The 26334-nt window shown below is 43.7% G+C and overlaps 1 protein-coding gene across 1 annotated transcript in view; it reads left to right on the forward strand.

The window, feature by feature from the left end:
* Positions 1-26334, forward strand: part of DNAH10 (dynein axonemal heavy chain 10) — a 161409-nt gene that overhangs the window by 55610 nt on the left and 79465 nt on the right. Inside the window, exons 25-38 of the mRNA XM_006056319.4 lie at positions 1623-1834; positions 3642-3795; positions 4961-5194; positions 6167-6289; positions 7657-7890; positions 10614-10837; positions 13338-13607; positions 13760-13943; positions 15825-15959; positions 17070-17222; positions 19532-19720; positions 21461-21607; positions 22552-22743; positions 24504-24622. Coding sequence (XP_006056381.4) covers positions 1623-1834; positions 3642-3795; positions 4961-5194; positions 6167-6289; positions 7657-7890; positions 10614-10837; positions 13338-13607; positions 13760-13943; positions 15825-15959; positions 17070-17222; positions 19532-19720; positions 21461-21607; positions 22552-22743; positions 24504-24622 — 2570 coding nt within the window. The remainder of the gene's footprint in view (positions 1-1622; positions 1835-3641; positions 3796-4960; positions 5195-6166; positions 6290-7656; positions 7891-10613; positions 10838-13337; positions 13608-13759; positions 13944-15824; positions 15960-17069; positions 17223-19531; positions 19721-21460; positions 21608-22551; positions 22744-24503; positions 24623-26334) is intronic.

Here is a 26334-nt window from a genome sequence, read left to right on the forward strand (position 1 = left end):
ACAAAGAGAAGCAGAGAAATGAGGACTGGTGGGTGAAGGGGATGTGAGGTCAAAATAATTAAAACATTTTTCTAGTTTATTTATTTTTTGGCTGCCCTGAGTCTTCATTGCTGTGCACAGGCTTTCTCTAGTGTCTCCAGAGAAGGAATACGTGGACTCAAGAGGGAAAGGAGGAGGGTGGGGTGAATTGGGAGACTGGGATTGACATATATACACTGGTGATACTATGTATAAATCAGAAAACTAATGAGAATGTTCGGTGCAGCACAGGGAACTCTACTCAGTGCTCTGTGGTGACCTAAATGGGAAAGAAATCCATAAGAGAGGGGATGCTGCTGCTAAGTCACTTCAGTCGTGTCTGACTCTGTGTGACCCCATAGACGGCAGCCCACCAGGCTCCCCCGTCCCTGGGGTTCTTCAGGCAAGAACACTGGAGTGGGTTGCCGTTTCCATTTCCTTCTCCAATGCATGAAAGTGAAAAGTGAAAGTGAAGTCGCTCAGTTGTGTCCGACTCTTCGTGACCCCATGGACTACAGCCTATCGGGCTCCTCCATCCATGGGATTTTCCAGGCAAGAGTACTGGAGTGGGGTGCATTGATGTATATATATAGCTGATTCACTTTACTGTACAGTGAAACTAACACAACTAAACGACACAACTAACACACAAATATAACACGGCATACACATCATAAAGTAACTATACACCCATAAAAATTAAAAAAAGAAATCACCGGACACATATTACATGAATTACCATCATTTCCTGTCAAGCATGTTTCATGATTCAAGCAACTCTGTCGAGCCTGGATGTCACAGGTTGCAAATGCCAACCACCCAAGATGGTATAAATTGTATGTAAGATAGTACTTTTTATATTCAATCTCAGGGAGCTACAGCACAAAGTCTTTTCTTTATGATAACTAAGCAGGAGTATCTAAGTTGCTGGTATTTTGTAACCTTAGCTTCTTTTGTCAGAAAAGGACAGTGCTTGAATGAAGTGCGTTATGTTAAGACCCCCGTGATTCCCTGAGTTAAAAACACTGATTTCTGACATCCTGCTTTTCTGTTTTCCCTGAAAGAAAGAAAGGCATATTTTTGGATCCCACACATTCTCAGATATAGCCTTATTTTTGTGTAAGCCTTTTAAAATTTTGTGTAAGACTTATTTTTAAGGCTTTTATGAAGGATTAAAAAAGTTGGAATGCTTTTGTTTGTGTTTGAGAGCCTTAGAATTAATCTTTCCTTTGTGAATTTGAGGTTGTTGTGGGATCAGTGTTGTTTAGTTGCTTAGTCGTGTCTGATTCTTTGTGATCCCGTGGGGTCTATAGCCCATCAGGTTCCCCTGTCCATGGGATTTCCCAGGCAAGAATACTGGAGAGGGTTGCCATTTCCTTCTCCAGGGGATCTTCCCCACCCATGGATTGAACCTGCGTCTCCTGCATTGACAGGTGGATTCTCTACCACTGAGCCACCAGGCAAGCCTCCTGTTGTGGGGAAATGGATGTTAATATTTGGAGAGAAGCGAGCATGCCAAGGGTTAAGAATGTACTCTCCCTTCTAACCACATTTGAGTTTCCAGACCCGTCTTGTTGATGGAACTATTTCTTGTTCATTTCCAGGTTGCGAAGGAAGAATGGTCTCAGACACTCTGGATCAACCTGAATGTTCAGTTTCTCCAGGAAGGAATTGAAAGTTTTCTCAGGTCCCTCAGAAAGCTGCCCCGTCAGGTCCGAAATTTATCGGTGGCCTACCACTTGGAATTGAAAATGAAGGCATTCAAAGACTCAATTCCCTTACTTCTTGACTTGAAGCACGAGGCTCTAAGAGACAGGTTGGTGGAGGAGCTTTTACTTTGAGATATGTCTTTGCTCAGATCTGATGACAAAGAACAAGATTCCAGCAGCAACGCAGGGCTGGAAATATACAAGTAATATTTCTCTATATAATATTGCTTCCGTGTAAAGTTCCCATTAAATTATCAACCACAGGGATTCTTCTACATCAACTCCCACGCTAGACCTGGGACTAGAGAGAGAAAAACTGGATTCTCCTTCCTGACTGTCTCTTTATACAACAAAACCTAGTGATTCTATGCTTACTGCTTATGTGCTGGGTACCTGGCGTTCTGCCCGTCCAGTGCCACGTTTAGCTGCCTTATTACGTTCATTCCATATACATCAGACCTTAAACGTGGGCAAGTGTGAACCTTCAGAGGAGGCCAGGTTGGGTTACGAGCAGCGCAGCTTGGTGCTGTGTCTGTCTTGTTCCTTCTATTTGAAGTAGCCGCTTTTCTTTATCGTGCTGTGTCTTTTTCACAATGCTTGAAACATTTGGTGGTTATTTAATTTGTAGATTTGTTGTATTGATCACTGCCTGTCTCCCCAAGTTGGTAGCAGTGTTCCCGAGGGCAGGGGCCTTACCTTTGAGCCACTCTGAACCCCCAGCTGCCAGCCCGCTACCTGAAGAGAGTTAGTAATTACTGAATATTTATCAAACACAAGCATGCTCGTAAATTACAACAGGGTATCAAATAGGCTGAGTGACCCAGAGAGGCCGGGATCACCCGTCTAGAGACCATGCAGAAACAGTTATCAATGAATGAAAAGTGTGTTTTCTTAGGTGGTAGTTAAGATGAGGCATCTAAGAAAGTATCTTCTAGATTAGGGGTATCCCAAGCCCTGGGCCAAGGACTGGTCCCAGTCCAGATAGAAATCATGCTGCACAGCAGTAGGTGAGCAGCGGGCGAGCGAGCAAAGCTTCATCTGTATTCACAGTCGCTCCCCATCACTCTTATGACCGCCTGAGCTCCACCTCCTGTCAGTTCAGCAGTGGCTGTAGATTCTCATAGGAGTGTGAACCCTCCTGTGAACTACACATGTGAGGGATCTAGGTCTCATGCTCTTCGTGAGAATCATCTCTGAACCATAACCCACTCCCTACGCCTCAGTCCATGGAAAAATCGTCTTCCACAAAATTGGTCCCTGGTGCCAAAAAGTTGGGGACCACTGTTCTAGATGTTTCCTGGGTTTGATTCTGGCAGCTAATGGGATTTTGGAAAACTGTGGACATACATATAATTCCAATAATGTCTTCATGTTTCCAAATTCCATTACAAGAAGTGATTATTATGGGATTTATCCTGTGGTTGAAGAAAGAAAAGTGAAAGTGTTAGTTGCTCAGTCTGTCTGATTTTTTGTGACCCCCCAAGGGCTTCCCTGGTGGATCAGCTAGTAAATAATCTGCTTACAATGCAGGGGACCTGGGTTCAATCCCTGGGTTGGAAAGATCTCCTGGAGAAGGGAAAGGCTACCCACTTCAGTATTCTGGCCTGAAGAATTCTGGACTGTATAGTCCATGGGGTTGCAAAGAATTGAACATGACTGAGCGACTTTCACACGGACTGTAGTCCACCAGGCTCCTCTGTCCGTGGAATTCTCCAGGCAAGAATGCTGGAGTGGGTTGCCTTGTCCTTCTCCCAGGAATCTTGCTGACCCTGGGATCAAACCCGGGACTCCTGCCTTGCAGGCAGATTCTTTACCATCTGAGCCACCTGTGAAGCCCTTGGTTGAAGAGGGAATAATTAAACCCATCACTAAACTCAGTAGACATAAAGATTTTTGATGTGGATGTACCTTCAGGCATTGGAAAGAGCTTATGGAGAAAACGGGCGTGATTTTTGAAATGACTGAAACATTCACCTTGGAAAACATGTTTGCTATGGAACTTCACAAACACACAGATGTTCTCAATGAGATTGTGACATCGGCCATTAAGGAGATAGCCATTGAGAAGGTAGGACTATTTTTAGTTATAAAGCAGGCTAGAAAAAAAAAAGAATTTTTTTTTTTATTCAAAGAGAAAACCTGTTTGTTCTGGTACCTGTTATGTTTGAATAAGAAAGTATTATTTGTTCTAGAAATAGAATTTCTGCCTCAGTTAAATATTTTAATTGTTCTTATAGTTTCACTTTCAACTTATTTACTAAAGAAATAATGTGTTCAAGGTAGAAAACTGAGAAAACAAACAAATCACTCATAAATTCCACCACCTGAAGATAAATTATTAACATTTGAGTGTACACTCTTTAATGCTTTGGAATGCCTATGCAGGGAATTCCCTGTGGTCCAGTGGTTAGGGCTCTGAGCTTCCACTGCAGGGGCACGTGTTCCATCCCTGGTTGGGGAACTAAGATCCCGCATGCTGCATAGCATGGCCAAAAAAAATGCATATACACACATATACACGCATGTACACATATAAACATATACCCACACATACACACTACAGAGATATGAAAACACACATACACACACCAACATATACATGAGTACTATGCCCATATACATACATGCTCTCACACATGACACATATAGGTGTACATAAATATGAATATATCACTCATACGTGCACACACACATGCATGTACACATGTGCATACACATACATGTGTGACATACACAGATACATATGCACACATACACACATCTGTGTATATATACACATACCCATAATTATTGACAGGTGGTTTTTGAACATGCCATGAAAAGACAAATTTTTTGTAATTTGATCTTCTTGCTAAACAGTAAACACAGAGGCAGGATCTCATGAGCATGCAGATTGGAGGCCAATTACAGAATTTAGACCCTGGCTCTGGCACTCAGCTGAGTGAACGTGGCAAGCCGTTCCCAGTTCCCACCTCTGCGAAAGTGTGGAGAACAATAATCCCACCCTCGCAGGAGTGCTTTGAGGACTAGAGGAGATGGTGTATAGCATGTGCTTACCTGGCACAGAGCAAGCACTGGGCAACTGACAGCTAGAATGGCCAGCTTCTCTGGAACACTGACCCAGAACTCTGGGTTCAGGAGCTGATCCATGGCTAACTCAGGAAGCTCCTGTTGGGTTGGGTTGTTTTTTTCAGCCCGTGTGCCTGAACCATTCTTGTCATATTCCCGACTAGGCTGTGAAGGAAATCCTGGACACATGGGAAAATATGAAATTTAATGTGATCAAGTATTACAAAGGCACCCAGGAGCGAGGCTACATCTTGGGGTCTGTTGATGATATCATCCAGTGCCTGGATGACAACACTTTCAACCTGCAAAGCATCTCAGGAAGCAGATTTGTGGGACCTTTCCTGCAGACAGTTCACAAATGGGAAAAAACGCTTTCTCTCATAGGGGAAGTCATTGAGGTGAGAAAAGAGACACAAAAGATGGAAAGGAGCTGATTCATAGAAAGAAACTTTGTATAAGACAATTCTGTGCTCAGAAACTAATGATCCTCTTTGATTTATTTTGAGGGGAGGTATGCATAATTAGAGGAGTGAATCTGAGTTTTTATTTCAATGAATGCATTTTTAACTAACAGGACTCCTCATTGGCGCTTTTTCATGTACCCTTGTTCTTATTTAATACTGTCCTGTTCTTGTTGCAAGAATGCTTTCATCTCCTGTATCACATTGAAGAATTTAAATATATTTAAAACCCTTTTCTGATTTCCTTCTATTTTTTATTTTTTCAAACTAGAATTTTCCTCTTTTTAGGGGAGACTCACTTTCACAGGGTATGGGTTTGTCCTCCGTGTGATTTTGATTTTTTTTTTAAGTCCGTCTTGCATACATTTTTTTTTTTTTTTGGCCTGTGCTCATTTCACTTTGATGTGTGTTTTTGCAGTTTTCCCAACCTAGTCCATCGTGTTGGGAAGCGCCCAACCAGGTCTTACCTTAGTTGGTTTGGGGCTTTCCTGCTTTGTGTCCAGACCTCTGTGAGCCACCTAGGCTCATTTCACCAGTTTTGTGAGACAGCCTTGTTTTTGTCCTGAGACCACAGGAAGGCACCTTGTATTAATATAGCTACACCCTAAAGCTTGGGGTGGGATGAAGCCAGGCCTGGTTCACTGGCTAGGAGTGTGGTCAGGCATGGGCTTCCTTCATTTGCTTTCTTTTGAAAAAATAATTTATTTATTTATGGTTGTGCTGGGTCTTTGTTGCTGCACACACACAACTTGGCAACTAAACCACCATATGCACTTATTCTGCCCTCTTGCATGGAAATTCTTTTGACCTGAATTGATTTAAATCTGTCCCGTGTTAGGGTGGGGTTTTGCCATACATACCTCGAGGCACCTGGGAACCTGTGTTGATGATAATGTTTTGCCTTTACAGATTTGGATGTTGGTTCAGAGAAAATGGATGTATCTGGAAAGCATCTTTATTGGTGGAGATATCAGATCACAACTTCCAGATGAAGCAAAGAAGTTTGATAACATCGACAGAGTATTTAAAAGGGCAAGTGACTGGCTTCTATTTTAGTCTTGAAAGATGGACAGTAATTGGAGATCCTTTCACTTATGTATTTACATGTAGTATTTGGTCTATTTGTAGCTTCTGAATTTTTTCTGTCATTGTATGTGAATTTAATCTCTTCAGTAAGAATTCCTGTTTGATCTTAAGCCACCAGCATAAGGCACTACAACTTTTTTTATTTTTACTTTTTATCATAAAAGTAGTAGTTATTTAAAAACCTTGGGGAAATGTAGAAGAGAAGGAAAAGATGTGTCTTCCATAGTTTCATCATCTTTAATATGTAATATTTTCCTATGTATATGGGTTTAAGAACACAGTTGTAATGATATTTTGTATGTGTGTGTGCATACTTGGTGTCTTAGTTGTATCCGACTCTGTGACCCCATGGACTGTAGCCTGCCAGGCTCCTCTGTCCCTGGGATTATCCTGGCAAGAATACCTGGAATGGGTTGCCATTTCCTCCTCCAGGGGATCTTCCCAAACCAGGGATTGAACCCACCTCCTCTGGCTTCTGCTCTGGTAGGTGGAATCTTTACCATTGAGCCACCTGAGAAGCCCGGTATTTTGTATAATTTCATCTTATAATTTTCTCTTCATATTGTGAGAAACATAGTTCATATTATGAAACCATCTGAAAACATTTCAATGACTTTATATAATGTCTCAGTGAGTGGACTGACATTAGTTTAGTTGATTTATTGCTAGTAACTGGACATCTTGTTTGAAGTGAAACTCTTTGCATTCAAAAATAATTTGTCTGAAGATTTTTTTTTTCCATTTTTAGGATTAACATCTTATAAGTAAATTATAAGTAAATTACCCATGAAGGACTGTGGTCATCTTAAAGTCCTTTCCAGAAAGGGCGGTACCAGTGGGCACTGCTGCTAGCGGTTAGTGGGGTAAGGATTGTCACCCAGCCCACCTGACCTCAAAGCCCCGGTGTTTGCTGCTCAGGGATGCTGTTGTATTCTCTAGTATGAGCAGCCAACTCATGTTTGGGGCTTCCCAGGTGGTAAAGAACCCACCTGTCAATGCAGGAGACATAAGAGACCCCTGGATCGGGAAGATTCCCTTGGAGAAGGAAATGGCAACCCACTCTGGTATTCTTGCCTGGAGAATCCACAAGGAAAGAGGAGCCTGGTAGGCTACAGTCCATGAGGTCGCAAAGAGTTCGGACACAACTGAGGCGACTTTGCATGCACGCATAATACATCTGTATCATTTCTTTTTAGATTCCACATATAAGGGATGCCATATGATATTTCCCCTTCTCTGTCTGACTTACTTCACTCAGTATGACACTCTCTAGGTCCATCCGTATTGACAGTTGTCCTCTTGACTTTATCCAGATCATGGGCGAGACTTTGAAAGACCCTGTGATCAAGAGATGCTGTGAGGCCCCGAACCGCCTCAACGACCTGCAGAACATCAGCGAGGGCCTGGAGAAGTGCCAGAAGAGCCTGAACGACTACTTAGATTCTAAGAGGAACGCCTTCCCCAGGTTCTTCTTCATTTCCGATGACGAGCTGCTCAGTATCCTGGGGAACAGTGACCCGCTCTGCGTCCAGGAGCACATGATCAAGGTCGGTCCCCAGGGGCTCCCGTGGGAGTGTCCCCATAAGCTCTGTAATTGCAGCTCATCTGAGTCTGCTACACAGCTGGGTTCAACTCGGAAGTCCAAGATTGTGGAACACTGCTGGGGTTTTTATTTGAAACATAAATCTGATGAAATCCACTGTACTCTGAAGTCACACCAGCACTGAGCTGCTATTTGTTGTTCTTTTTCCACACTCCCCCAAACAACATTTTTTGAGAAACTGAAACAATGCAGAAATATACAAGGACGAATATAATAACCAGAGAGACCATGCAGGATAGTGGTTCAGCACATCCAGCTAGATTGTCTGGGTTTAAATCCTGGCTGTACATGGATTTGCTGTGTGGCCTTTGGCAAGTGACTTAACCTCTCTGGTCATCAGTTTTCTTACCTGTAAATTCAGTTAACTCCAATTCTACACATTTATAAAGATCAAATGAGTTAATGTTTGTAAAGTACTTTGAACAGTGCCTGCCCGATGATGTTGGCTAAAGAACCTTATCTACCCCCCAGAATTGACACCCTTGTTAGCAGTTAGTCATATTTGTTTTGTCTCTTTTTTTGTAAGATAAAATTACGGAGATAAAGTTGGCATAGTCTTTGTTTCATCCCCGTTCACAATTCTTCTTCCACTTTCAAAAGGCAGCCATTATCATGGCTTTGATGTAATTCCTTCCAGCCTGTGTTTTCATACTTTTACATAAATGCATGTGTATCCGTGAGTGATACTGAAGGGCAGGAAACACAACAGACAAAACCGTCTCTTTGTTTTCTGACAGAGAATCAGAGCAGCGCCAGGAATAAACTTTGGTCAGCTCATCAAAGCTCTATGTTTAGTATCAGCCTAGAGGTTTCTCAGCCTTGACACTGTTGGCATCTTGGTTGCGATATTTATTTTTTTACTGGCACCTATCTGACTCACAATGTTGTGTTCATTTCAAGTGTACAGCAGACAGTCAGTTATGATATACAGTTAATGACTCTTTAATTGATTAATTAATTTTGGGTTACGCAGGGTCTTTGTTGCTGCTTGCAGTCTTTCTCTAGCTGCAGCAAGCCGGGGCTACTCTTTGTTATGTTGTGCAGGCTTCTCATTGCAGTGTCTCCTCTTGTTGTGGGGCACAGGCTCTAGGCACACGAGCTTCGGTAGTTGTGGCTCGCAGGCTCGGTAGTTGCAGCTTGAGAGCTCTAGAGCCTGGGCTCAGTAGTTGTGCACGGGCTTAGTTGTTCCGTGGCATGTGGAATCTTTCTGGATCCTTATCCACTGTGCCACCAGGGAAGTCCATCCACTCTATTTTAGATTCTTTTTTGGGCCAGACAGTTTTTACTCTGTGTGTGTGTGTGTGTGTGTGTGTGTGTGCGTGTGTGTGTGTGTGTGTGTTTATGTCAGGGGTGGGGGCGGCCTTGTGCATTGTAGGTTGTTTAGAAGCATTTCTGGCCTCTACCCAGTAGATGCCAGAAGCATCCCTCTCCAGCTGTGAAAACTGAAAACGTCTCCAGACGGTGCTGAGTGTCCCTGGGGGCAAAATCATCCATGATGGGGAGCATTATAGAGCAATTACTTTATTTCAAATAAACAAAGTGCTGAGGATCAGTTGCTTAATACACTGCATATGTGCGTGTGTGCTAAGTTGTTTCCGTCGTGTCTGACTCTGCAACCCCATGGACTGTAGCCACCAGGCTCCTCTGTCCCTGGGGATTCTCCAGGAAGGAATACTTGAAGTTGCCTGGCTCTCCTATGGGGGATTTTCCCCACCCAGGGATCGAACCAGAGTCTCTTAACGTCTCTTGCACTGGCAGGTGCATTCTTTACCACTAGTGCCACCTGGGAAGCAAGATTAATACACTGTGTTTTCTTTAATTAATGCTGATCTCCTTCTCAAAGTATGAGTTATAGTTTGCATGGTTTCCTTTCTCAAAGGGAGAAGGCTTCTATTCTGTTTCTGCTTTCATAAACACAGATTTTACTGTTGCAGAAAAATGTGTTGTTAGAAGTACTTTGGCCATTGGTAGCTCCTTTTATAAACCTCTGATTTTATTTTTTAAAGCTTGTTGCCTTTCTGTACTCCTGTCTGATTTGCAGAGTGCCTTGTCTTATCTAATGGGCCCTAAAAGACACATTTCCCTGAATATTAATCTAATTAGTAACAATGAGGATAGCCAGCAAATGCCAAGTATATGAGGAGCTGACATTTCACACACGTTATTTAATTTGATCCTTTGACTGCATTTTGTAGGTGCCGTAATTATGTTTATTTCAGGCTGAGAGAGGAGAAGCAACTTGGTCAAAGACACCTGATTGGACAGTGGGGGTGGGAGTCTTCATTCCTCGTTCCTGGGAGGTCTCTAATTCCTCAGCCCTAGAGTGTTTAATCACCATGCTGTCCCGCTCATCCTGTGTTCAGCTGGTCCATGTGTCCGGATACCTCTCCATCCCAATGTACACCCTAGAATCTCAAGTGTGGGGAGAGAACCTATCTTCTCTTTTTTTGTTTTTGTTCAACCCACCTCAGACCTTTTCATGCAGATAAAAGGAAGTACCCAATGAACGTTTGTCACTGGGTAGAGAGATACCTATTTGGTGTGTGGTCTCTGGTGCTGTTGCTGGCATCCTGGCAGCCCTGATGAGTGATGAGGCACTGCAGGCTGTTCTTTGATTCCAGAACCCAGTGAAGGTATTACAGGGTGGACTCTCCCACTGTATTGCAGATGTATGACAACATAGCACTGCTGAGGTTTCATGACGGGGACAGTGGAGAAAAACTGGTATCTGCCATGATATCAGCTGAAGGAGAAGTCATGGAGTTCCGGAAGATCATCCGGGCTGAGGGGCGTGTGGAGGACTGGATGACAGCAGTTTTGAACGAAATGCGAAGAACTAACAGGCTAATTACCAAAGAGGCTATTTTTAGATACTGTGAAGACAAAACCAGGTAGGATTGTAAATGTGATTGTGTGTTACTTTATTATATTAATGGCAATAAGGGATCAATTTTCAGGGTGTGGAGTAGATTGACTGACATTTCAAATGTCAGGTTTTCTTTCCCTGCCATAGCTAAATTAGCTGATGGATACCTGTGTTCTTTAAGGATTACTGTGTACAGCACTTCTCAAATTGTGGTCCATGGACTGGGAGCATCAGGGCCTCTAGGAGCCTGGTCAAAATCGCAATTTCCTGGGCCCCACCCCAAACCTGCTGCATCAAAAACTCTCAGGGTAGGGCCCCAGGAACTGGGTTTTCACAAGATCCCAGGCGATTCTGAGCTCAAATGTGAGAACCTAGTGAATGCATTGGAGAAAGAAATGGCAACCCGCTCCAGTATTCTTGCCTGGAGAATCCCAGGGACAGAGGAGCCTGGTGGGCTGCCGTCTATGGGGTCGCTCAGAGTCGGACACGACCGAAGCGACTTAGCAGCAGCAGTGACTCACCAGAAACCAGGCGTTCATTAGGATGGACTCTATGTGTAGGTTAATGGCAAAGTTGTTTCTAGAATAGTTGATGAATTTCAATCATTCTTTGATTTTTTGGCCTCAGAGCTTCCAAGCACCGAGCTAAACCATGCCTAGCCCTAGTCACTAAGAGGGCTGGCTTACTCTGTGGTTGAACCCAAAGCACACAGAGCATCTTTGGATAGCTTCCCAGGAGAGTTGCAGTACATTTGGCAGGGCCTTTATGCCGATACAAAGTCTTTATTATTATGGGAACACTGTCCTCTTGGTTTCGCATGCTGCCTTTTTGATTTTGCAAACTGAAAATGTCTACTTAATGAATTATTAGGACAGAGCATAGTATTTGTCTGATTAGGTTCCTGCTTTTTCTTGGTTCTGTGCCATATAAAAAATGGGTTTATCTCTTTATGTAATTGGGTGTATATAGATACATTCAGTGGTGTATTGGTAAACTAGCTCTCTGAGAAGAAAAGCTTTGATTTGGAGCGTATGTCAATTCCCATAGCGTAAACACTCTGCGTGTCTAACTGAGACGCAAGCCCACTGGACTAGTAAACGAGAGAAGCAAGGTGCCATGTAGCTTCTGTTGTCGGATGCCAGTTTTGGAGAAACAGCCCTCACACCCCCTTCTCCCCATTTATGTGTCTTTATACAGGTTTGTATGAGAATCAAAAAGCATGCCCAGTGACACTCAGGAAATTATAGCAAGGAAGCATGGGAGGTGTGGTCAGAGATAATCAACTTTTTTGTTGGAATTTTAAAAAATTTAAAAATTCTTATAATATGCCTATCATACTAAATAACTTTTAAACATCTGTAAAAACACATCTTTCAAGTGATCTGGCTTCTTTTGCACAGTCATGCCCCTGTAACTGTTCGTGCACATGTCTCCATTGGCCTGGTATTTTATTATCTAACCAGAAGAGGTTTATCTCCTTTGTTTACTGGCTTCTCTTACTTCATCTTCCCTATTCCAGATCAAAGAAAAATTTTTAAAAAAATTAAAGAGTAGTTGATTTACAATATTGTATTAGTTTCAGGTGTACAGCAAAGTATTCAGTTATATTAATATGTAAATATACATAAATATGTATATTTCTGATTATTTTTCTTTATAGGTTATTGCATGATATTGACTATAATCCCCTGTGCTGTCCAGTTAATCTTTGTGACTTATTTATGTGTAGTAGTTTGTATCTGTTAATCCTACACTCCTGATTTTTTCTCCTCTACCTAAGTCCCTTCCCCCTTTGGTAAGCATAAGTTTGTTTTCTGTGTCTGTGACTCTATTTCTGTCTTACTTCACTCAGTGTGATAATCTCTAGGTCTATCCATGTTGCTGCAAATGGCAATATTTCATTCTTTTTTATGGCTGAGTAATATTTCATTGTATTAGATTGTTTCCATGTCTTGGCTATTGTAAATTGTGCTGCAATGATCATCAGGGTGCATGTATCTTTTTGAATTATAGTTTTCTCTGGATATATGCCCAGGAGTGGAATTGTTGGGTCATAGGGTAATTCTGTTTTTAGTTTTCTGAGGAGCCGACATACTATTCTCTATAGTGGCTGCACCTACTTACATTCCCACCAACAGTGTAGGAGCGTTCCCTTTTCTCCACACTCTTTCCAGCATTTATTATTTGTAAACTTTTTAATGCTGGCCTTTCTGACTGGTGTGAGGTGATGCCTCATTGTAGTTTTAATTTGCAATTCCCTAGTAATTACTGATGTTGAGCGTCTTTTCATGTGCCTGTTGGCCATCTGTATGAAACAAATATTCTTTTTTGTTTTGTTTTGTTTTCGGTCATGCTTGTGGGATCCTAGTTCCCTGACCAGGGATTGAACCCATGCCCCCTTCCGTGAAAGTGTGGAGTCCTAACCACTGGACTGCAAGGAAAGTCCCGGAAGAAATAGATTCTTGACAAGACCATTTTTAGTTCCAATCCTGGGAAAATCTCATAGAGGCATGCTTTTCCTTTAGGGTCGACTGGATGCTCATGTACCAAGGGATGGTGGTGCTGGCCGCCAGCCAGGTGTGGTGGACCTGGGAGGTGGAAGACGTCTTCCGCAAAGTGAAGCAGGGGGAGAAGCAGGCCATGAAGAACTACGGCCAGAAGATGCACCAGCAGATCGACGAGCTGGTCACCCGGATCACCTTGAACTTAAGCAGGAACGACAGAAAGAAATACAACACCGTGCTCATCATAGACGTGCATGCCCGCGACATAGTCGACTCTTTCATCAGGGGCAGGTGGGGACCTCCCAGGGCACTGGTGTCTCGAAACCTGTCCTGTGTCATCCTCTGGCCTCTCTCAGCATCTCTCCATCCTGCCCCCACCGTCTACCTTCTCTTCCGTCTCAGCTCTGTCCCTCTTCACTTATCCCCCCTTGCTCACCTTCCAGCATTCTCGAGGCCCGGGAGTTTGAATGGGAAAGTCAGCTGCGTTTTTATTGGGACCGGGAACCAGATGAGCTGAACATCCGCCAGTGCACGGGCACCTTCGGCTACGGCTACGAGTACATGGGTTTGAACGGGCGGCTGGTTATCACGCCCCTGACGGACCGGATCTACCTGACGCTCACCCAGGTGACTGGCGGCCTGGCTCTGGTGGGGATCATTCACCTGGGGTCATGTGTTTTTTCTCTAGGTGTGATAGTAATTGTGATGGTGTACTGGGTTGAACAGGCTTCCCAAGTGGCTCGGTGGTAAAGAACCTGCTTGCCAGGGTAGGAAAGGCGGGTTGGATCTCTTGGTTAGGAAAATCCTCTGGAGCGGGAAATGGCAACCCGCTCCAGTATTCTTGCCTGGGAAATCCCATGGACAGAGGAGCCTGGTGGGCTACAGTCCGTGGGGGGTCGCAAAGAGTCAGTCATGATTGAGCACGCATGCACTGGGTTGAACATTGTCCTCCCCACCCCAAATTCATGTCCACTCAGAACCTCAGCTGTGACCCTGTTTAGAAATAGGGCCTTGGCAGATTGAATTAGTTAAGGATTGGGGTGAGAACATCCTGGATTAGAGCCCTAGTACCAATGCCTGGTGTCTGTGTACGAAGAGAAGAGAACACAGAGGCACAGAAGAGATGTGAAGACAGAGAAAGAGACTGGAGAGAGGCAGCCACATGCCAGGGAATGCCTGGAGCCACCAGAAGCTGGAAGAAGCCAGGAATGAGCCTCTCTTAAAGTCTTCGGGGCAGTGTGGCCCCGCTCACACCTTAATTTCACTTTTAGCCTCCAGAACTGTAAGAGAACACATTTCTGTTGTTTTAAGCCAGACAATTTGGGGTACTTCGCTCTGGCAGCCCCGGGAAATGAATGCTAATAGTAAAGGGTTCAATAGTAAAGGTCGTTCTTTAAAAATCTGTAAAAGAAGTTCCATTTGGACTATGACATACTTGCTACCTTTTGGGATTGGGGTGTTTCAAGTTCTGGTGGCCCCCCAAACCACCCTCAGTTTCAATAGTTTGCTAAGAGGAATTACAGAATTCAGTAAAGCCATTGTGGTCATGGTTATGGTTTTTATAGGGCTTCCCACGTGGCTCAGTGGTAAAAAAAAATCTGCCTGTGATGTGGGTTCAACCCCTGGGTCAAGAAGATCTCCTGGAGAAGGAAATGGCAACCCCCTGCAGTATTCTTGCCTGGAAAATCCCATGGATAGAGGAGCCTGGTGGGCTATGGGGGTGGCAAATATTTGGACAGGACTCGACTAGACAGCAGCAACAACACCAACAATATGGTTTTTATAGCAAATGGATACAGATAAAAATCAGCAGTGGGAGAAGGGAGACGTAGGTCCAGCAATGGGACAGGGTCTAGGAGAGACCAGGTCTAAGCTTCAGTTTCTTGTTCAACTCAATGGTCCAGACAGCATCATTTTCTCCAGCAACTATGTGTGAAGTTCTGCTGCCCAGAGAAGCCCACCGAGCCTTGGGTTTTAACTAGGGGTTTGTCATGCATGCAAGACTGACCCCTCTAAATGACTGACCTTAGTCTCCAGACCCTCTCGAAGTTGATCCAGGGCTTCCACCATAAATCACATTGTTAGACTGTCCGGCATGGCCCGAGGTCCCCAGATAAACAAGGACTCTCTTCTGAGGCAGAAAATTCTGGGGCCTTAGAGGTCAGCTCCTAGGATCTAAAGACAAAGGGCCAAAACTTTCTTTGGGCAAAATGAATCCTTCCCTGCACATATGTCCATGTTCCCATGAGCCTCAGCTCTGGGAACTGCTAGGCATTGTCCTCAGGGCGGGTACAGAGTCCAGCATGTTGTGGAGTCGTTGGTTTACTGGTCCCTGTGTAACAGGGGGTGGGGGTGGAGTGGTCAGTGGAGGTCAGTGGAGGTCAGTGGTCACTGTCAGAAAAGGTGCATTACCATTTATATATTCCACATAGATTGTCACGAACTGGTCATTGACACCTCTTTCCTTCCATGGCAGACAACACGTGTTTTGCATTTGACTTCTGACAGGCACTGTCCATGTATCTGGGTGGGGCTCCTGCTGGCCCAGCAGGTACCGGCAAAACCGAGACCACCAAGGACCTGGCCAAAGCCTTGGGCTTGCTCTGTGTCGTAACCAACTGCGGCGAAGGCATGGATTACAAAGTAAGGATCTGGTGTCACTTCTTCCATCCAAATACTAACCAGGCCCAACCCTGCTTAACTTCCAAGGTCAGATGAGATGGGATGCTTTCGGGATGGTACAGCCGTCGATACCCTGACATCACATCTGGTGCCGTCTTCCTAGGCCAAGAGCTCAAAGGAGAACATGGGTGAAAGCATTTTATCTTATATGCTTCCAAGAAATGACATAGTGACAGCTGGAGGTGGGAAACCTTTCACCATCTCGGTCTGGGAACTTAGATGTATTTCTTTGTTAGCAGCATGTAGAGCAAGCGTCTCAGACTAAATGCCCACTGGAGTCAGGTGGATAATGTAAATCAGTAAACAGCAGACAACAACAGAGAGTGATGGCGACTGTGGCCAACTGGAAGGCAAAGCTCCGCCTGAAGGAGGCGCTGGTGTTCAGCTTAGGTCAATTGTTGCCAAGAAGAGAGGACCCAGTGTTGCTGGATTTTTCAACATCTCAAGAGAAGCCAGAAATCTGAGTTTTTTACATTAAAATTCTTAATTTTTGAAATCTTTGAACTTCTTTACAAAACAGAAATACTAGAGTCACAAATATAGAAAACAAAGTTATGGTTACCAGGGATTATGGAAGGGGAGGGATAAATTGGAGATCAGAATTGATACATACGTACTACTATATATAAAATAGATCACTAATAAGGGCCTGATGTATAGCATAGGGAGCTCTACTCAGTACTCTGTAATGGCCTTTAGGAGAAAGAATCTAAAAAACAATGGAGATATATGCGTGTGTGTGTGCGTGTGTGTATGTATACAACTGATTCACTTTGCCATACAGCAAAAACTAACAACATTATAAATCAACCCTACTTGAATAAAATTTTTTAAAAATTAAAAAAAATCCTTAATTTGTGAAATCCTGTAATTGGGAGCCGGAAAGGCCTTTCACAAGAGACCTTGGCAATCTTGCCAGGAAGATCCATTAGTAGACCGGCTGGCTGAACGCATCTCTGCCAATCTGATAATCATCGTTTGCTTTTAATTTAGAAAATTGTATCCATACGTGGATCACTTGTGATTTTAAAGATGAAAATTGCCCTTGTCCTGACATTCCTTTCCTCCTAGGCCGTCGGGAAGATCTTCTCGGGCCTCGCTCAGTGCGGGGCTTGGGGCTGCTTCGACGAGTTTAATCGCATCGATGCCTCTGTGTTGTCAGTCATCTCGTCCCAGATTCAGACGATAAGAAATGCTCTGATCCATCAGTTAACCACGTTCCAGGTGAGAATAAGTGTGAAGCTGGCCCAGATCCTCCCCAGGATGGGAACGTGCGATGGTGGACAGTCATCTATCCAGACCAGGCTCCCCCTAGATGTAGATTTGCCCGACTTCTGCTTCCATGTGGAGATAATTGGGTTTCCCCAATTGATCAGCATCTTTGATAATTAAGTACTGTAATAATCTAAGAACTTCAGACATGGGACTCCCTGATGGTCCAATGGTTAAAACTCAGAGCTCCCAATACACAGGGCACTGGTCCAGTCTCTGGTTGGGGAACTAGGATCTTGCATGCTTCATGGGGCGGCCAAAAAATAAATTAAAAAAGTAAATTACAGACATGACTAATAGTGACAGGTAGGGCCATATTCTCAAGTAAATGAAGTATGAGGTTCCCTTTCAAGGTCAAAAGATGTTTTTAATGACTTCCCAAATTTGAGAAAAAGTGACTTGAGAGAAATCAAGATTCCGTTGAATCAGAATGTCTTCAGTAGAAATTATTGCAATAAACAAGAAATTTTGCCTTCAGACCCGGTAAAGTTAGGGCATTATAATGACCAAGTTTTTTTTAATGTCATTTTGGATCAATAAGAACCAAATCTGTGGGCATTTATTTATTTTTTGGCCACAGCATGAAGCACGTGGGATCTTAGTTCCCCGACCAGGAATTGAACCCACACCTTCTGCATTGGAAGCACAGAGTCTTAATCACTGGACCCCCAGAGAAGTCCCATGACCAAGATTTTTAAGGTTGTTATTAAAGTGAAAAGGCAATTCTAATTTTTTTTTGAGATTATACTAATCTCTCCCTGTCCAACAATACATTTGTAGACTCAAGTTTGGGACATCTGCTTTAAGTTACATCAGATGAAAATGGATCAGAGTTTGGAGAAACGTGATCTTATGTAATTTAGGTGGCCCGGGGTGCGTTCCCTGACAACAGGGACCAGAGTGGCTGAACCGTTTCCCTACCCTGAGGCCCTCTGTGATCCCAACGTGCTCTACCGTTCCTCTGGCCACTGTCCTTGCTCCTGCATGCCCCTCCACCCTCGTCACTTTATGATACTTACTCTACAGACATATCAGACCCTGGGACGCCAAATGCATCCCTATCTGCCTGAAATTGTCCGTTTTTTCTCCTTCACCTGAAAACTCCTATACATCCTTCAAGGCCCCACAGAGCCTCATTGGGTGATCCAGGAACCAAATTCAGCCTGGGCTGTGAGGACTCTGTTATTTGCCCCTCTGCGGCCACCCCACCTGCTTTTTCCCTGGACCTTAGTGTTGCTGGTGGTCAGAGGATTATGTAAAGTGGGTCCTGTTAAACATTTGAGGATTCCAGTGAAGGTTCTAGATGGATTTCTATTCATTAGTTCTGAAACATTTTAGGACTGAGCTTACTACTGCCATGGGAGACAGATTGAACCTGCAGTGCATTTGGGTTTCTAGAAGATGTGTTTTTAAGAGCAGGCCTGTCTCCCATCTCCAGGAGATGCTCTAGGACTCACATGAGACATTGAGGCATGGATGACGGTGGTCTCAGTGCAGATTAGGGAGATAAGACAGCGGCCTCCATCCTTTGGGGAGCATCAGCTACCTGCTGGGCTGCCCTCCTGTCAGAGGCAGCCTGGGCCTCATAAAAATAAGAATTCTGTTTTCTGCCTGTCTGATGGGCCATTAAAAGAAACAAAACAGTAAAAATCTAGTAGAGAGGAAAGTTGAGAAAGTTGAAATTCACTGTAGGCTAAAGAGACTCAAAATATGGAAATTTCTGTACTTTGTCAGTCCATGGAGCACCAGGAGGACAAAGGCTGGTTTCTTTAAAAAAAAAAAAAAAAAAAAAAAAAAAAAATATATATATATATATATATATATATATATATACAGACACACATTTATTTATTTATTTGGCCATGCCAGGTCTTAGTTGTGGCACGCAGGATCTTTAGTTGTGGCATATGAACTCTTAGTTGTAGCTTCCTGGATCTAGTTCCCTGACCACGGATCGAACCCCAGGCTCTCTCCATTGGGAGCTTAGCCACTGGACCACCAGGGAAGTTCCAAGGCTGGTTTCTCAAAGGATGCTGAGATGGGATTCTGGTGGCAAAGGTCTGGGGGATACCCAGGCAGCCAGATGGGGATAAAGGTGGGAATGGGAAGAGAAGTGACAATTAACATGAATGAAAATCCCACGTTGTGCGAAGTGATGGGCTATCCATGAAAATGAGTAGCCACATGGCTCCCCAGACCACCTTTCCCCTGGCAGGCTGGCCGGCAGCATAACCCTTCCTTCCTTTGCTCTTGTCCCCTAGTTTGAAGGGCAAGAGATCTCCCTGGACTCCAGAATGGGCATCTTCATCACCACGAACCCTGGCTATGCGGGCCGCACGGAGCTGCCCGAGTCGGTGAAGGCTCTCTTCCGGCCGGTGGTGGTGATCGTGCCAGACCTGCAGCAGATCTGCGAGATCATGTTGTTCTCCGAGGGCTTCCTCTGGGCCAAGGTGAGGCTCCCCAGTGCCCCGTGGCCCTGAACCCCATCTGAGTCTGCGCTCAGACTGGGGCCTGGGCCATTTTCGTTCTGTGTGACTCTTCAAATAGTTTTGCTTGGTCTCTCTCCCTCCCGTTTTATTTATTTGTTAAACAATGAATGATAGATGCTTTGGGACCAATTAATTTTTTATATTCATTTTATCTATTAGGCTGTACTGGGTTTTAGTTGTGGCATATGGGATTCCAGTTCCTTGGCTAGGAATCCAACCTGGGCCCCCTGCATTGGGAGTGTGGAGTCTTAGCCACTGGACCACTGGGGAAGTCCTCTCTCTCCCTTTTTAAAATGACAACTTTCATTTTGGAACCATTTGACTCACAGGAGGTGGGGGCAGGAGTCCAGAGAGTTCCAGGGACCCCTCATCCAGCTTCTCACAGTGATACCCTCAAATCTGGGGAAATTACATGGACACAATGCTATTAACTCACGTATGGGCTTTATTTGGGTTTCACCAGGTTTCACCTTCTCTCTCTCTCTCTGGTGTGTGTGTCTAGCTCTGTGACATTTAATTCCATGTATAGAACAACAGGAGCCACAATCCAGACACAGAGCTGTCTCATTATCACAGAGAAGCTCCTATGTCACCCTTACTGGTGGCACCCTGCCCCCCACTCTAACTCACAACTGCCAGTCATTCTCTATCACTACAATTGTATCACTTCTAGAATGTTCTATGCATGAAATTATACAGCGTGTAACCCTTTGAGGTGGGCTTTTTTCACTAAGCCTCATGCCCTATGTGGCTTTAAAAGTATATTGCTATATTTAAAATGGATAACCTACTGTACAGCACGGGGAACTCTGCTCAATGTGATGTGGCAGCCTCGGATGGGAGGGGAGTTTGGGGGAGAATGGAGACATGCGTATGTATATCTGAGTCCCTTTGCCTTCCACCTGAAACTATCACAACATCGTTAGTTGGCTATACTCCAATATAAAAATTAAAAGTTCAAAAAATAAAGTAAGCTTATAAGCAAAAAAAAAAAACCAAACAAACACCTTTTCTTAACAAAAGCAAAAATATTTAGGGATAATGCCTTTATCATGTCTTAAAATGTATATAAAAAGATTGTACACATACATTTCCACAGAAGGTTCTGGAAAAGGTGCAAAATAGCAAATATTTTTAAAATAAAGGATTGTTAGGTTGCTTCCCTGCAATGTTTTGGTGAAAGCTCTTATTGACAATCCTCTTGTCTAGGTTTTGAGCCAGAGAGGAGAGAGCTCTGGTTCTCGGTTTTCATGCACAAGCTCCCCATGCCGTCCCTAGGGACAAGCAGGTTTTGAATCCTTGATGTAGACCAGGTGAATGACTCATCCTCAAAAATGGTTACAGGAAAACTTTAATAACATGTTTAGTTCGAAGGAAGCCAGTTTCTGAGTATAATCGCCATGATTTAGAACATTGGATGAATTCTGTTCTTCAAGGTGGTTAAGATTTTCCTTGGCATTCAAGGACTGCCATCCAACTTTGCTAAGGCTGGTGTACTTTTCACTTAGCTCCTAGGCTTGTCACTGTGGAAAATGAAGGTCCCATCCTGGTATTTGTTTCAGGCAAAAGCATCTTGCCTGTATCTGTTTGTAGAGCAGCTTCATCTGAACATCTTTATGTCACTTTTCTTTGTGTCATAATGTTCCAGTGTTTTCAGGGCATTTCCTTCATGTATTTTTTCAATATCTTTTATCACAAAAGACTCTGGCCAAAAAGATGACCGTCCTGTATAAGCTGGCCCGGGAGCAGCTCTCCAAGCAACATCATTATGATTTTGGACTCAGAGCCCTGAAATCGGTATTGGTGATGGCTGGTGAGCTGAAGAGAGGTTCTTCTGAGCTTCGGGAGGTAGGGGCCACGTGCACTAAGCTCTCTGGGTTTTTATTTGGTTCACGGGTATTGAACGAATGCTGGGATGGAAGTGCCAGGGAGCACAGGTCAATCAAGAAAAAGCTTTCCTTTTTTTATATAGTTTTATTTGTTTAAGTCTTTCTTTTCTTTTTTTTAAACTTTAGTTTTGGCCGTGCTGGGCTTCACTGCTGTATGGGCTTTTTCTCTAGGTGCAGCAAGTGGGGGCTACTCTCTAGTTGCGGTGTTGGGGTTCTCATTGGGGTGGCTTCTTTCCTTGTGGAGCATGCGCCCTAGGGCATGCAGGCTTCAGTAGTTGCGGCTCCCAGGCTCTAGAGCACAGGCCAATAGTTGTGGCACATAGGTCTAATTGCTCCATGTCCAGGGGGATCCTGGACCAGGAATTGAACCCATGGCTCCTGCATTGGCAGCTGGATTCTTTACCACTGAGCTACCAGGGAAGCCCAAGAAAAAGCTTCACGCTTAGTTGTCACTTCATTTACCTGTCTGGCCTTCATTTGGTCTCTCCTTCATTATATTGTTCTCTTCTAGTTTGACTTATTGTCAAGTTCAGTGTCTTCACAGCACCAATGTTTGTAACACTTCAGTGATAATAATCGATCTATAGTTGCAGGGTGGTGAGATGGAGGGGTGGGGATGAACAAAATTCTCAAGAAAGCATGAACATGAGTTTTTTTCCTCTTTGCAGTAAAAGCCAGAGGAACAGTCATGTTTCTTTCACATGGGGCTTCCTCCAAAACAGAGCTCAGTGGATGCTGCTCTGTGGGCAACAGACTCATGTGTTTCTCCAGAAACTGTACTTGCAGTGCTCTATGTTTTATATTCCATATAAGATTTCATTGTCTATTTCATAAGACCATTTCTGGACTAGCCCTGGGGTCTTCTGGAAACATCTCTGAAGACATGTGTTTCATTCCATGCAGGATGTGGTATTGATGAGGGCCCTTCGAGACATGAACCTGCCCAAGTTTGTGTTTGAAGACGTGCCTCTCTTCCTTGGTTTGATCTCTGATCTGTTCCCTGGACTGGATTGCCCTCGGGTTCGCTACCCTGATTTCAATGATGCCGTGGAACAGGTGCTTCAGGAAAATGGCTACATCATCTTACCTGTCCAGGTAAAGTGGTGCTGAAGAGGAGAGTTCACTGACTTTCTCTGGGTCCTTTCCATTTATTTTTCATTTAAAAAAATTGTAAAATGCACATAAGATTTCCTGTCTTAACCACTCCCCACCCCACCCCCATTTTTTATTGTGATAAAGTACATACAACATAAGATTTACCATCTGATCTTACATCTTATCCATTTTTAGTGATGTTAGGTATATTCATGTTGTTGTAAAACAGATCTCCAGAACTTTTGCGTTTTGCAAAAGAGAAACTCTGTTCCCATTAAATAATAACTCCTATTTCCCTCCCTCAGCCCCTGGTAACCTCCACTCTCTTTGACTCCTCTGGGAATCTTATATGCCTGGAATCATACAGTATTTGTCCTTTTGCATTTGGCTGATTTCACTCAGCATCATGTTCTCAAGGTTCATCCACATTGTAGCATGTGTCAGAATTCCCTTCCTTTTTAAGGCCGAGCAATATTCCATTGTATGTATATATCACCTTCCAACTGGCATAATGTGATCAGATAAGTATTTTTTGGGGGGGGGGTTTCGATCATCTAAGGTTTTCTTCCTTCCTTACCTTTTTACCCCAGAGTCATACTTACAAAAAAATTAAATTAGATATTACAAATGGAATTTTGATCACCTGAAACCTGTGAGGTTTCTGCTGAGGGTGTCAACTCCCCAAGCTGCAGGGTCGGAATGACTGCCTCTGGATGGGCCACCTTGGGGCATCAAGCTGTCCAGCAGTCTCAGGCAGGGGCAGTGGATACCAACCACAGATGAGAGAGCCCTCTGCAACTTTTCTGGCCTTGGTGGTTTCCTCTACAGGGAGTTGTTTGAAGAGATGTGTTTTTTGGTTGGAAATGTAAAATGGTGTAGCCACTTCAGAAAAGTCTGATGGTTCCTCAAAAAGCGAAACTTAGCGTTACCTTGCGTGCATGCATGCTAAGTCGCTTCAGTCATGTCTGACTCTTTGCAGCCCCATGGACTGTAGTGCGCCAGGCTCCTCTGTCCATGGGATTCTCCAGGCAAGAATACTGGAGTGGGTTGTCATGCCCTCCTCCGGGGGGTCTTCCCAACCCAGGGATCAAACCAGGTCTTCTTACATCTCCTAAATTGGCAGGAAAGTTCTTTACCGCTGGTGCCACCTGAGAAGCCCAGAGTTACCATATGATACAGCAATTTTATTCCTAGGTATAAACCCAAGAGAAATGAGAGCATATTTATCCACATGAAAACTTGTCCACAAATGTTCATAACAGTGTTATTCATAATAGCCAACAAGTGGAAATCATACAACAGATGAGATAAACATAGCGTCATCCATCCATATAATGGAATATTATTTGGCCATAAAAAGAATGAAGCACTGACACAGGCTACGCTGATGATAGTGTATAGCATGATACTAAGTGAAAGAAGCCAGACACCCAAGACTACATACTGCACGATTCCATTTCTATATTCCATTTATACTGAGAATGGGAAAATCCATAGAGACAGAAAGTGGGCGCTTGGAGCTGGGGGCAATGGGCTTGGTAGACATGACTAATGAGCACACAGGTTTTATTGGGAGACTGATGAAAATGTTCTAAAATTGAATGTCATAATGGTTTCACAAACTTTCAAATATATTAAAGCCACTAAATGGCTGAAACGCTTTAAATGGGTGAACTGTACGGTATGCAAATTGTAGCTCAATAAACCTGTTTTTAACAAGAAGGTATGTTTTAACCCAGCTGCCAATGTTTGTCCCCCAGGTGGATAAGGTGGTTCAGATGTTCGAGACCATGTTGACTCGCCACACGACGATGGTGGTGGGGCCCACGGGAGGGGGCAAGTCCGTGGTCATTAACGCTCTGTGTCAGGCCCAGACCAAGTGAGTAATGGTGTCCATGGGGAGGGCTTGGTTGCCAGGGTGGTTTCAGGTGAGATCGGTGGCGTATTACTTGGTCCCACTTCGTTCTCTGATTTCCTGGGAGATTACATTGGTCCCAAATAGCCCCCTTTAAGCCCAGAGCATCTTTTTTGGGGGGGGCATGCCTCAGGGCTTGTGGGATCTTAGTTCCCTGACTAAAGATGGAACCCATGCCCCCTGCAGTGGAAACGTGGAGTCCTAACCACTGGACTACCAGTGAAGTCCCCAAACCAGAGCATCTTAACTTGTTTCATTGCTGATTTAGTTGATATATTTTAGAAGGCAAAACAGTGAGCCTTTTGTCCATCAGGCTGTAAATAGGTTTATTTATGAAATGATTATTTCACCAGCTATCTTATAAGGATGTTTTGAAAATTAGCTTAGGTTGTATTTTCTTGACGTTCAGATTCCTTTAAAGCCAGCCAGGACCCACACCATTATGCAACACTATTATGGTATCAGAGTGGCCAAAAAGAAAGTCACCTCCCTAAATGCCTTGTCATCGCCAGCCTTGCAAGGGCTGTATCTCTTGAAGGAAAAAGTGACCTCGCACGCCTAGTATAGAATGTCACAAAGACCTGTGGTGAATCAACCAATACTCTTATACTGAAAATGAGTTTTCTGATTCTCACTTTTCTCCTAAGCAGTCACTTCCCAGGTAGCGCTAGTGGTACAGAACCCATCTGTCAATGCAGGAGACATAAGAGACTCGGGTTTGTTCCCTGGGTCAGGAAGATCCCCTGGAGAAGGACGTAGCAACTCACTCCAGTATTCTTGCCTGGAGAATCCCATGGACAGAGGAGCCTGGTGGGCTGTAGTCCATAGGGTTGCAAAGAGTCCGACACAATTGAAGCGACTTAGCATACATACAATCACTACATTGCAGAAAGATTTCAATACATGCTGATATTCCAGCAAAAATCTAAATCAAGCCTTATAATTGTTGTGACTTTACCAGTTCTAGATAGTCTATAACATCTTTTGTAGTTTATAAAATTTATAAAATGAGTGTGTCATTTCTTCATATTCCTTCTTGTATTTTTCATGAGAAAACCATTGGACCATGGCTTACTGATTGTAAGGATTTTACTCCATAGCCATCCTGTATTTATTCTTTAATTCATTGTTAGATCAGTTATGAAACTATTATATATAGATGTGAGTATCAGTATGCCACTTTTATTTTTATTTACTTTGTTAATTATGAACTATGGTTCATGTGAACTTTAGTTTTCTGTGGATGAATTAATCCCCCAGCACCATGGGAGTTTACAGGCATTGTAGTGGGAAATACCCCTACATACCCCTACATATAAGTCTAAGTGATTTATAAAAAAAGTAACTCAGGGTCTTCCCTGGTGTTTCAAAGGCTAAGACTCCAAGCTGCCAATGGAGGGGGCCCAGGTTCGATCCCTGGGCAGGGAACTAGATCCTCCATGCCTCAACTAAAAGAACCCATGTGCTGCAACTAAGACCTGGTGCAGCCAAATAAATAAATAAATATCTAAAAAATAACAATGCAGAGTGGATGTCATTCTATTAACACAAGGGATTGAACATCATGAGTTCAAAGGTTTTATGTTACCCTGATGACTGTTACCTCTTATACAGTAGTTGTGAAATATTTACATAAACATGCCATATGCATGAATATGTAAATACACAGAGATGAA

Source organism: Bubalus bubalis, chromosome 17 (genome assembly GCF_019923935.1).
Source record: "Bubalus bubalis isolate 160015118507 breed Murrah chromosome 17, NDDB_SH_1, whole genome shotgun sequence".
Lineage (NCBI taxonomy): Eukaryota > Metazoa > Chordata > Mammalia > Artiodactyla > Bovidae > Bubalus > Bubalus bubalis.